The 12978-nt window shown below is 37.9% G+C and overlaps 1 protein-coding gene across 2 annotated transcripts in view; it reads left to right on the forward strand.

Moving 5' to 3' along the window:
* Positions 1 to 12978, forward strand: part of AKAP10 (A-kinase anchoring protein 10) — a 120949-nt gene that overhangs the window by 92247 nt on the left and 15724 nt on the right. For both annotated transcript variants that reach the window (XM_080677139.1, XM_080677138.1), the window contains 4 exons: positions 3560 to 3669; positions 5123 to 5205; positions 11913 to 11965; positions 12587 to 12682. In XM_080677139.1, coding sequence (XP_080533265.1) covers positions 3560 to 3669; positions 5123 to 5205; positions 11913 to 11965; positions 12587 to 12682 — 342 coding nt within the window. The remainder of the gene's footprint in view (positions 1 to 3559; positions 3670 to 5122; positions 5206 to 11912; positions 11966 to 12586; positions 12683 to 12978) is intronic.

The raw sequence follows: 12978 nt of genomic DNA on the forward strand, positions 1-12978 counted from the left end.
TATTATTGACTATATTCCCTATGCTGTACTTTACATCCCATAACTATTTTGTAACTACCAATTTGTACTACTTCTTTTTTTAATCCTGACCTGAGGATTTTTTTTTTTTTTTCATCGATGGTTAGAAAGAATGAAAGGGAGGGAGAGAGATACATTAATGTCAGAGAGACACATAGATTGATTGCCTCCTGCATGTGCCCCGACTGTGGGACCAGGGATCAAACCTGCAACCCAGGTACATGCCCTTGACTGGGAGTCAAACCCTCAACCCTTCAGTGTGCAGGCCTGTGATTCTGTAATTTTTTTTTTTTTTTTAATAACAAGACCTGGGTAACACTTAAGTTGTGATTATATTTATTTGTCGGTTGCTTATTGCTGAGAGGGTTCTTAATGAAAACTTTCTTCTAGCAGTTAATTAAGACTAGGCAATTGAAGTTTTGCAGTTCAGCTTTTGTGCTTACGTTGTTTTTCCTGAATTTGTAAATATTTTTTGAAGCTTTCCCTCAAGCTATCACTTCTTTTATCTTGAATTGGATCAAATTCTTCCTTTCCAGAAATGTTTTTGATATTTATTCTTTCTTTTTTTAAAATTTTATTTATTTTGAGGTCTGGGAGAGCAAACCATATACATCCTCCTATTCTAAAAACATTATGGAACATTGATTACATGTAATGAATCTCTTTTTAAAAATATTTTTTACTGATTTTTAGAGACGAACCGAGAGGGGTAGAGAGATAGAAACATCAATGAGAGAGCCCTAGTCGGTTTGGCTCAGTGGATAGAGCACCAGCCTGTGGACTGAAGGGTCCCAGGTTTGATTCTGTTCAAGGGCAATTGCCCAGGTTGCAGGCTTGATTCCCAGTAGAGGGTGTGCAGGAGGCAGCCGATCAGTGATTCTCTCTCATCATTGATGTTTCTACCTCTCTCTCTCCCTCTGCCTTCCTCTCTGAAATCAATTTTTAAAAATATATTTAGAAAAGAAACATTATTGAGAGAGAAACGTCATTGATTGGCTGCCTCCTACACCCCTCCTATTGGGGATCAAACCCGAAACCCCGGGCATGTGCCCTGACAGGGAATTGAATTGGTGACCTTTTGGTTTATGGGTTGACCCTCAGCCACTGAGCCACACTACCCAGGCTAATCTCATTTTTTTGATTCATCATTGATAATACATAGAACTATAACTATTTTTTGTGTGTCATCTACCTTCAACTTTACTAAATTGATGTTAGCTCTAATAGTTTTCTTGTGGATTATTTAGGATTTTCTATATATAAGACCACGTCATTTGTGAATAGAAAGTTTTCTTTCTATCCACTTCGGGTGCCTATTATTTCCTTTTCTTGCCTAATTGCTCTAGCTAGAACTTCCAGGGGGAAAGCTTTCAGTTTTTTATCAGTTAGTAAGATGTTTAGAGTGGGTTTTTCATAAATAAATGCTCTTTATGAAGTTGAGGAAGTTCTCTACTATTCCTAATTTGTTGAATGTTCTTTTATCAAGAAGTATATTGAGCCCTAGACAGTTTTTTGTTTGTTTTTCTATTAAATATATTTTATTGATTTTTTTTACGGATAGGAAGGGAGAGGGATAGAGTTAGAAACATCGATGAGAGAGAAACATCGATCAGCTGCCTCCTGCACACTCCCTACTGGGTATGTGCCCGCAACCAAGGTACATGCCCTTGACTGGAATCGAACCTGGGACCCTTGAGTCTGCAGGCCGATGCTCTATCAACTGAGCCAAACCAGTGAGGGCGAGCCCTATACAGTTTGATTCAGTGGATAGAGCATTGGCTCACAGACTGAAGGGACCCAGGTTTAATTCCAGTCAAAGACTCATACCTTGGTGTAGGTTCGATCCCCGGCCCTGTTTGGAGTGTGTGCAGGAGGCAACCAATCAATGTGTCTCTCTCACATTGATGTTTCTCTCTCTGTGTCTTGTCCCCTCCCTTCCACACTCTCTAAAAATCAATGGAAAAATACCCTCAGGTGAAGATTTTTTTTAAATACATTTTTTAAATTGATTTCAGGGAGAAAGGGAGAGGGAAAGAGAGATAGAAACATCAATGATGTTGCCTCCTGCATGCCCCCTACTGGGGATAGAGTCCACAACCTGGCATGTGCCTTTAACCAGAATCGAACCCTGGACCCTTCAGTCCATAGACCGACGCTCTATCCACTGAGCCAACCCAGCTAAGGCCGCAGGTGAAGATTAAAAAAAGGGGGGGGAGGAGTATGTTTGGTTTTGTCAAATGCTCTTTCTGTATTAGCTGAGATGATTATGCAGGCTTTTGGTTTTTACTCTTGAAATGTTAATTGACTACCAGTTGTTAAACCAAGCTTGCATTCCTGGGATAAATCCCACTTAGTTGTGGTGTATAATTATTTCCGTATGTTTCTGGATTTGGTTTGCTAGTATTTTATTGAGGATTTTGGGTCTACACTACAGAGATTGGTCTGGTTTGGGAATCTGAGTAACAATGGTCTCATAGAAGTATTCCCTCTCCTTTATTCTGATGCCTCTTATTTTTGTTGTTGTTGCTGTTGCTGTTAATCCTTATCCCAGGATATTTTTTCATTGATTTTTAGGGAGAGGGGAGACAGAGAGAAACATCAATGTGAGAGAGACACATCGATTGGTTGCCTCCTACATGCACCCCAACCAGGGCTGGGGAACCTGCAACCGAAGTACGTGCCCTTGACTGGAATCGAACCTAGGACCCGTTCAGTCCAAGGGCCGACGCTCTATCCACTGAGCCAAACCGGCTAGGACTCTTTTTAATTCTGTGCCCTTTTGGCTACAAAAAGAGAGCTCTTTTCTCACTTTCACCCCCAAAGAATGTTTATAAGTATCTGTTCAATTATTTATTTTATTAATTTAACATATACCTTAGTTGTGGATATTAGGCGTGTTTCTGTCTTTTGTTATTTTAAATAATGCTGCAATGAATAATCTTGTATATAAGTCATTTTGCATGAGCATCTGTAATTGAATTTTTAGAAGTGGAATTTCTGGGTCAAACCATGGCTCTGTATTTCATAGATCTATCAATTTTGACTTGCTTTTTATGTGGGAGTGAGGAGTGGGGACATAGAATGGTGAAGGGGAACTTATTACACTTATTTAACTGGTTAATTTAGAAAGTTAACTTGAGCTTCTCTTTTGTCACATGGCCTCACTGAGAATCAAAAGCATTCAGGTTTATCTTGTAAAAGTTGGGTGTCACATGTATTAGTCAAGATGCATATCATGGGTGGATGGGAGTTTTGCACAAATGGGAACATAATGCTGTAAGGCAGCACATTTGTGGGAACTTGAGAAAAACATTTGGCATGTGAGTGCATATAGTGTGCATTTTAATATCGTGCTTTCCCCCTGTAGTTATATATTGATGTTACATTTCAGAATCATTTGTTTTATCACAGTAATGATGGGTTAAGTGAAAATTACATGTATTTCAAACACTGAAGATTTGTACCAATCTGTCATATTCCAACCCCAGGAGTTATTTGATTCCTAAATAATATACCACTAATTTTACAATTTCTGTTGTAGTCCAGTATGAAAAAAGCTAGTGTTAAAATTCTGAAAAATTTTGATGAAGCAATAATTGTGGATGCTGCAAGTCTGGATCCAGAATCTTTATATCAACGGACGTATGCAGGGTAAGCTTGGCACATGTCTAGAATTTTATCAAGTGTATTAAATTTTGCATCTTTTTTCATTTTAATCTAAACTGTTTTAATCTATTATGCGCACAAAATGTTTACATATAGTATGCAGTAGAACATGGTGAGAGTGAATGCTTAGGAATGACTTCCTGGGTTTTAGTCTTGTCTCAGCCACTTATTGGCAAACTACGTCATCTCTTTGTGTCTCAGTTTTTCATCTATAAAGTGAGGATAATATTACTACTTCATTGGGTTGTTGAGGGCATTAAATGAGATCACCCATAAAAGAATTTAGCACATGGCCTGGTATCAGTAAGCACTCCACAAATATTACATCATTATTCCATCACCGTAGGCAATATTGATGAGGTGTCATGTTTGTGTGGTATGTTTTGGGCTGTCTCATCCATATTTCAGTTGATTCATATGTTAGTGATTTCAAAGTTCCTGTCTTAAAAGCAAAAAGAAAAATACAGTACAAAGATGCCAATATCATCTATATGGACTGTATAACAATACTTGGAAAATGGAATAAAATTGTTCCTTTGTATTTTAGAATTAACTTGTTTCATTCTACAGCAAAAAGATAGTGATTCATAGGATATGCCACTTATTAAACTTTACCACATATCAAATCATAAAATCATTCCTCTTTCCTAAAGATGGCTTGATTAACACATAAGCCTGTGTGAAGGCGTAATGACTCCACCCCAATCCCAAGCCTAGCAGTGCCATATAAAAGGGATTTCAACATGCTTAATTGTTTTTCTCTGAAAGTAACAATGATAATTGGGAGAAGGAGTCTGAAAGGTACAGGTACATGAGGTAAATGAAAGGTCCTTGGATCACATTGTTTTTGGAAAGCACACCTCAGCTGTGTCGGCATTGTAGTAAGCTTTATTTCTTCTTTTAGGAAATGGTGGACAGTAAGCCTAGATGAGTTAATTCCCAAAGATATTTATTCTTAAGGAATGGTTGGCTCATTTGTTTAAAACCTTGCTTAAGAAAGTATCAATTGCAATGTTTTACTTTCATAGATGGTTAGTAGTAATCTCTTAAAATTAAGACCTTTTACTGTGTTCTTTGCCTTTTAACTTTGCATTTTTACTACAGCTTTATAGCATACTATATACTAGTAATTATATGTTACTCTGGTTTTATAAGACATTTTGTCCTACCTTTTTATCTCTTCTTTTACAGAGTTACCTTGGCTATTCTTGTGTCTTTTCTCTTCTCTTTGAATTTTAGAAATGTGAATTACCTGTTAACTTGGCATATTTCATAAACCTTTTTAGGATTTTGAATAGAATTGCGTTGAATTAAAGATTATTTTGCTTTCTATTTAAAATAAGCCTCACTTTGAATGACATGAGATACTTAAAATTGATTTTTTCTTTTTAATTTAAAGTTAATTGTTAGAAATTATATTCTTCTCATACTTACATAGGAAGATGACATTTGGAAGAGTCAGTGATGTGGGGCAGTTCATCCGAGAATCTGAGCCTGAACCTGATGTAAAGAAATCAAAAGGTTTGTGCTGTTTTTATACTTAATATTAAGCCTTTACTCACATTAGTCATTGACTGTAAGTGAAGGATCCTTTAAGATTTAAACTGTTTATTTTGTGAAATAATTGCCATATATTTCACCTTGCTATTTATAGCCATAAGTGAATACAAGGATTTCATGTAATCACAGTTCTATATAGTCTCTCTCTCTCTCTCTCTCTCTCTCTCTCTCTCTCTCTCTCTGAATCAGTTATTGAACTTGCTTTACCATTCAGAAGACATCTATATGAAAAAATATTTAGCACTTTTTTATTTAATGATGAAATACCCAATCCAGATTGGACTTGAGATTTATCTTGGGATCCTTTATCTTGTTAAATTTTCTCCAAATTGCTGAAAGTTATTATGAAATATATGTGGGAAATATTAATAGATAAAATTCAAATCCTTTGTTTAATTGGCAGAAGAGTACTTGATCAATTCCAAGAGTTAAACACAAATCCTTTTTTGTTGTTGTTGTTAATCTTCACCCAAGAATATTTTTCCATTGATTTTTAGAGAGTGGAAGGGAGAGGGAGAGACAGAGAGAAACATCTATGTGAGAGAGACATATTGATTGGTTGCTTCCTGCATGCACCCACAACCAGGGCTGGGGATCTTGAGCCTACAACCGAGGGATGTGCCCTTGATTAGAATCAAACCTGATACCCCTCAGTCCATGGGCTGATGCTCTATCCACTGAGCCAAACCAGATAGGGCAACACACATCCTTTTTGACTAATTGTTCAGTGTAATTGGACTGACTGAATTGTCTTGAGTAAAAGATACTGACTTTTATAAGAAGAAAATGCTCCATTTTGATGTATGTTTAAAATTAAGAGCTGTTACTAATTTTCCTATTGAATTTAATAGGACTGCATCCCTACTATGTTTATCTTATTTTTTAATGCAACTGTTGTTTGACTAATGAATTATGCCACTTATGTTGATGAACATTCTCCTTGTGGATTAGATATACATTGATAGAGTATGCAAAAAATACAATTATTAAAATAATATATACCAAAAAAGGGGCCTGTTACCTCTTTCACCTTATTAGTTTATCCAAATAATTTATTTTTATTTTCTGTTTTGCCAGAGAAGTCTGAGCTACACAATTGGGAAAAATGTAAAGACTAAAGAAAGTATACAACAGTTAATTCATTAAATAATTTTTAATGTAGTCATATGCTCAGGGCAGGTTAGGAGATACAGATCTTGCCATTAAGAAACTTAATCTTGTAGTGTCTCTTATTGGGTAAAAGATGAATACTAGGACAAGGTACTGGTGGCCTTGGAGCAGAGGAAGTGCTAGAGAACCTCTGGGAGGTACTGGCCAGGAAGCGCTCTGCATTGTAGAGTAGCTTCTGTCAGTGGGGATAATAGAGTCTCTAATATTAATAGAATCTCTGAGCTGTTTGGGGTTTTTTAAGCTGGTCTTATTCCTCTGACAGTTCATGAAGAAGTATTACTGCTCTAGAGTATCTGTGTTAGGTGTTTACTGTTTGTTTTATGTGAATTAAAGTATATTATAAGTAGTTAAAGATATATAAGAAAACTTTCCCCATAATAATATCTCTGCTCATTCTGTCCTTTTAGTCTCTTCATTTGATTTATTCATTCATTCTAAAATATGAATGCCTGCTATATGCATCTGCCATTCTAGGTATTGGGGAGAAAATAAAATTCTTGCCCTCAGGAGTTATATTACAGTGGAAGAGACAGTAAATAGATAAACACAGGGCATGTGCATGTATTTATATACTTACACATAAGCATATGCAAGCAGAGCAAGCGACTAGAAGAGTGGCGGGGAGTGCTATTTTAGCAGTGGTTGTCAGGAGAGGTCTCACTGAGGAGGTAGCATTTTGAGTAGAGACCCAAGTAAAATGGGGCAGTAAGCCTTGGCAGTTTCTGGAGGGAAGGGTGTTCTTGGCAGAAGGAACAAGAATAGAGGCCCAATACCTTAATCAATAAAGGAATTTTAATAAATAAATAAATAAATAAATAAAATCTCAAAAAAAAAAAAAGAATAGAGGCCTTGAAGTTTAAGAGCTCAGGGAAGAGCAAGACCCATGTCTGAAGAGGAGTGAGGAAAAGGATAAGCGACAGGAGGCAAATGAGGTTGGTGGGTTACCACAAACCATGGTAGGGACTTTAAAGTGCAGGGGACACATTGCAAGTTGGAGCAGGGCAGTACCATGATGCAATTTATGTTTTAAAGGGGTGGTTTTGTGTGGTTTTTTTTAATATATTTTATTGATTTTTTACAGAGAGGAAGGGAGAGGGATAGAGAGTTAGAAACATCGATGAGAGAGAAACATCGATCAGTCACTTCCTGCACACTCCCCACTGGGTATGTGCCCGCAACCAAAGTACATGCCCTTGACCAGAATCGAACCTGGGACCCTTGAGTCCGCAGGCCAACGCTGCAGCCACTGAGCCAAACCGGTCAGGGCTAAAGGGGTGGTTTTAACAGATGTTTGGAAAATAGAGTGTAGAAGTTTAAGAGGAAAAGTAGGGCAGCAACATTCTTGCTATGGTCTACGTAAGGCGTGGTGGTGGATTCAGTAGTGGAAGAATGGCTAAATTTGGGTTATATTTGAAGGTATAGGCAACAGGATTGTATCTCCAACAGCAAGCGCATCCATTGAGTTACTTGCATTATTAATTTGAGACATGCCTATGTAGAGCAATGACTAGTCATGTCTGCAGTTAACGAAATAAGTCTGTATACCTGGTGCTTCCTTGAGTTGTTCAGATGTCTCTTTAAGTGATGTATTTTTGGGGGTTGTTTTTTTTTTTGGCAAGTAAATGATGTAATGTAGGAGCCTGCAGATTCAGTTCATTCACTCAGAAGGCACTTAAATGATTCCTGGGTGCGGACACTGTAGATGCCAAAGATATAAACAGGAAGATGTTCCAGTAGTCTCGGTTTATTTTAATCTAGTTTACTCCCGTTTTTTGTGACCCTGACTTGCTAAATCTATCACCTAGTTTTCCTATAAAATGGCTAACCTTCTGGATTTTGTTGTTGTTGTTGTTGTATTATTTAGTTTATTTCTTTCTCTCCTGTATTTCTTGTAAACTCGTAGTTGTACCTAAGGTCTTGATGATTTGGTTAGAGTACATCTAGGTGATGTTGTGTATGGTATTTTTAAAAGGATACACTCAAAAGTATAGCATGAGGAGAGGGAGGTACCTTTTGCTTTTCAGTATAGCCTTTTCCTTTACTTTTTGAATTTTCTTAACCGGCATGTTTTGCTGCTTAATCACCCACCCATCTCTTCCCCCCCTGCCTTCCTATCAACTCTTGGCTGTAACCTATCAGTATCCCCTGTCTACCTTTCACCACTCCTCCTCCCGCCACTGACTAAGCTCTCTCTGAAGTCCCTTCCCTGTTAGGGCCTCCACATAGCTGTTTCCTGGCCATGGAAGTCCTTCCATGGCTTTCACAACCACTGGATCCTTCTCATCGCAGCATTCTCCCTTCAGAGAGGACTCCCCAACCCAAATGAACTACATCGTTTGGACCATTAACATACCACTTCTTCATTTTCCTAGTCACTATCTGAACTTATTTTATAAGAGAAAGTTTATTTATAAAGTCACAGAGATAGAAGAAGTGAATTGTAGAAGAAATGGGTTCAGGAAACAAGTTACAGAGGCAAACGAGGGGCCCTGGGAGCTTAGGAGAGAGAGGGGTTTGAAAAAGGAGGGGCGGGAAAGGTGCCGGCATGCTCCCGAGAGGAGGGCGCTGAAGCTGTCTTGCTCACTTATTGCATCCTTGTTTTATAGTCTATTTCTCTTTCATGAATAGAATATTACCTTTCTGGAAGTAGGGATTTTGTCTATCATATTTGACACTATATTCTCTGATTCAAAAATAAAGCCTTGCACTCATTACATACTTGTTGATTGGATTAATTAATCTAGAAGAGTTGGTAGAGATTTTCTGTCATATTTATTTTAATTATTTAATATAAAAATCATTTTTAAAACTGACATGGACACTAAATTTTCTTATTCAGATTACTTTCTTATTCTGAGACTATTCACAGAGCCACACTCCCCCTTCTCAGACCCCAATACAGTAGAGATTTCTTAGCATTTTCAAGCACATGCAAATCTTAGATGATATATCTGTGGGTACCACCTCCTTAATCTATATATGAAGAAGTCAAGCCCTGACCGGTTTGGCTTAGTGGATAGAGTGTCGGCCTGCGGACTCAAGGGTCCCAGGTTCGATTCCGGTCAAGGGCATGTACCTTGGTTGCAGGTACATACCCAGTGGGGAGTGTGCAGGAGGCAGCTGATCGATGTTTCTCTCTCATCGATGTTTCTGACTCTCTATCCCTTTCCCTTCCTATCTGTAAAAAATCAATAAAATATATTTAAAAAAAAAAAAGAAGTCAAGGGTGAGGAAAATTGTAACTTGTTAGGGATCACATGGCAGATTAAAAGCAACTCTAGCTTTGGTTCAGAATACCATTTTGACAACAGTTTGCAATTCAGCTCCACTTCTCCCTTCTTCTCCTTTGCTAAGGGCTGCTGTAAAGTGTGTTCAGTATTTGCCAGTCTATAGGTTCAATTTGGAGTTTATTTTTTAAAAAATATTTTTAATTGACTTTTTAAAGAGAGAGGATGGGAGAGGGATAGAACGATTCATGAAAGAGAAATTTCATAGATTGGCTGCCTCCTGCACGCCTCCTACTGGGTATCAAGCCTCAAACTCCAGCATGTGCCCTGACTGGGAATAGAACAGAAATTGAACTAGTGACCTCTTGGTTCCTGGATCAATGCTCAACCATTGAGCCACACTGGCCAGGCCAGTTTGGGTTTTGAAACCCTGATAATAGAGCACAGAGGAAATGGTTGAGTTTGAGAAGGGTGTATCTCAGAGGCTTCTGAGAATATGAGAACTTTGCTTGTGGGGCAAGCAAGGTAAATTTAAATGTGAAAGTGTATCAAGAAGGAATTGTAAAGGATATTGTGAACATGTGGTCCCTGGAGTGGCCGTTCCTGGTGTTGGATGCAGTGGTGGGAGAGGAAGCTGCCATATATTGCGAAAGCCCTTGCATATCATACTGAGAAACCCAAGTCCTGTCATATAGGCATCAGGGATTTCTAAGCAGAATACTGACTAGATGCATTTTTCTGGCAGTAGTATAGGAATGAATTGGAGTTCAGGAGAGACTGATATTAGAGAAACCATTCAGGTAATAGGTTTAGCTAATAATGTAGATAGAAAAAAAGAGGATTTGAAGGTAGATACTAGCAGGAATTAGAAAGAAGGTCAGATTTATAAGACTTCTAAGGTGGAATTTAAGAGATGAATTTGGTGACAGATTTCATATGGAAAGTAAATGAGAGAGGTAGGTTGAGTTTTTAAACATGGGTTCTCTGGATGAAAAATTACGTTAATTTTCAATAGAGGATTAAGTTAATTTCTGAGGTGGAGGATGAGAAAAAGTAGGTGGGAGACAGATGAGCTCCATTCAAAACATACTAAGTTTGGGATACATTTAGGAGAATTTGTAAGTATGGGTTTGACACCCAAGGACCAGTTTTCGTTATTTGCATTTTGAAGGAAGTTAAACACACAGGAGGGGATGAGTTGCCCCACCGAGCAATGAGGGATTAAATAAGGCTGGGAATGGGATCCTGAAAAGCCCCAGGTTAAAGGAGGAGGGAATACGCAGAGAGTCAGAGGTGTGGGTATTAAAAGTAAAGGGGAGAGTATTAGCAAGTAGGAGCTTGTCAACAGTGTGACTCTGCAGGTGAGCCTGGAGAGAGAAGTGCATTGGGTAAAGTGACAGCCATCTGAGATGCTAGGCAGAGCATGTGATTTGTGGCTCTGTTGACTCTGCTTGGCCATAAAATTTAGACAGTATTCAAACTTTTAGCTAGAAATACAAATCATTAAGGGCAAAGGATCAGGTTTTGTATTTTTCATGAATGCTATGTATAGTTCTATCCCAGTCCTTGAATTAATCAGGACCTTGCCTAAGAAATAATCTACCAACCACTTAGTTTAAGGCAAAGTTAGGACTTGAACCTATTAGTATTAATGAAAGGGTAAGCTGTGTATTTCATTCATGGAGATAGAGGCTAGCCTACTGCCTTGGTGATTTTTCAGCATCTGAGTACAGTTGGAGATAGGCTTGTGTGTCTACTAGGAAGTTGAGGTGTACTATGACTTGGACAGAGGATGACTATTTAAAACTTGACTTACTCAGCTAATTTATACAGCATGTAGCAGCATAATCTACACTTGAAGCCCTTTTGTATAGTAGTTGCTTGGGAAGGTTTGCTTACCTAAACAAGTAGGTTATATCTCCTAGATTCTTATCCAAAATTAAATCTAAGCCATGGTTTGCTTTTGCTCTTTTAGTTTGCTGCAAATCTAACACCAGATGAAAGTTTCTTGTATCAAATAGAAGAAAAATCCAGAACTCAGAAACAAGTTTTCAAAGAATGATGTTTGCCAGTTAAATACTCTGTTATGGAGACATCATAATCAGTTTCTGTTAATAGTAGTATTCCTTAATGTTTTAGAGAAGATTGTACACCCCTCCCCCCCCCCAAAAAAAAGAGAATGTCCATGTCTGGAAGTAGCTTGTAACTAACAGTATTTTCAATGTCAAATTATGCATGAAATTTACATGCAACTTTGGCTTTGTTTACTAGGATCCATGTTCTCACAAGCTATGAAGAAATGGGTGCAAGGAAATACTGATGAGGTAAATTCTACTTTTAGTGTAAAGAGATTCCTGTTTGTAAATGGCACCTTGTCTAACTAAGGTTTCAAGATTTCTCTTTCTTTAGTTGCCATGTTGAACCAGCGTGGCACATTATTACTCACTCACTCAGAATGTAACAAGAAAGGGTGGGCCTTCTTAACAACTAATAATTGCCTAGTGGAGGCTATGGAGGTATCTTCAGCCCAGAGATTCTGGCCACTGGCAGATAACCTTGTAATCAAGTTTCTATCAAACAACAGGCATCAGTAATCAGTGTAGACACAAAAGTTTCCTTTCTTGCTGTCATTTTTACTTTCAGGAATGGAGGCCTCCTTTTTAATAGTGAAGTGCGTTGAGAGATGGGAGTAGAAAAAGAAAAATGTTTTGTTTTGAGAACTAACGTGAAGATTGTGTGGTGTTAGGTACCGGTGGCTGATTTTGGAAGACAGTGTATATAGCATGTTAATATATCATAGCCAGAGGGTGGCCCAGACATGGCAGTGTGCTTATCTGAACAGGTAGAAATTACATACATATGCAGTTGTGTTTAGAGCACTGAAATGTATGTCTTGATTCTTTTAATGAATAACTGTTATCAACAGTTTCCATTACTTCTTTTAGGCCCAAGAAGAGCTAGCTTGGAAGATTGCTAAAATGATAGTTAGTGATGTTATGCAGCAGGCGCAATATGATCAACCATTAGAGAAGTCTACAAAGGTAAGGATGATTTCTGTTCTGATATAGCTTGTTTAAAACTGAAAAGCATTAGATTCCAGGTATTATGTATTTAAAAAAAAAGACATAAAAGAGCCTCTGCTTCTGCCTTTGAAGGATTAATTACTACAGGAATTACCCTCTCATCATAAACAATTAGAGAACAAACTAAATGAAACAACTATTTCCAGATTTGGGCAACAGGAAGTAGAGGGCTACAATCCTTAAAAGAAGGATAACATTCAGGTGATCCATAGCTCACTGCTCAGAAGCAATTTCAAAAGTGCAGGTAGGGGAAA

Source organism: Plecotus auritus (assembly GCF_963455305.1).
Source record: "Plecotus auritus genome assembly, chromosome: 7".
Taxonomy (NCBI): Eukaryota; Metazoa; Chordata; class Mammalia; order Chiroptera; family Vespertilionidae; genus Plecotus; species Plecotus auritus.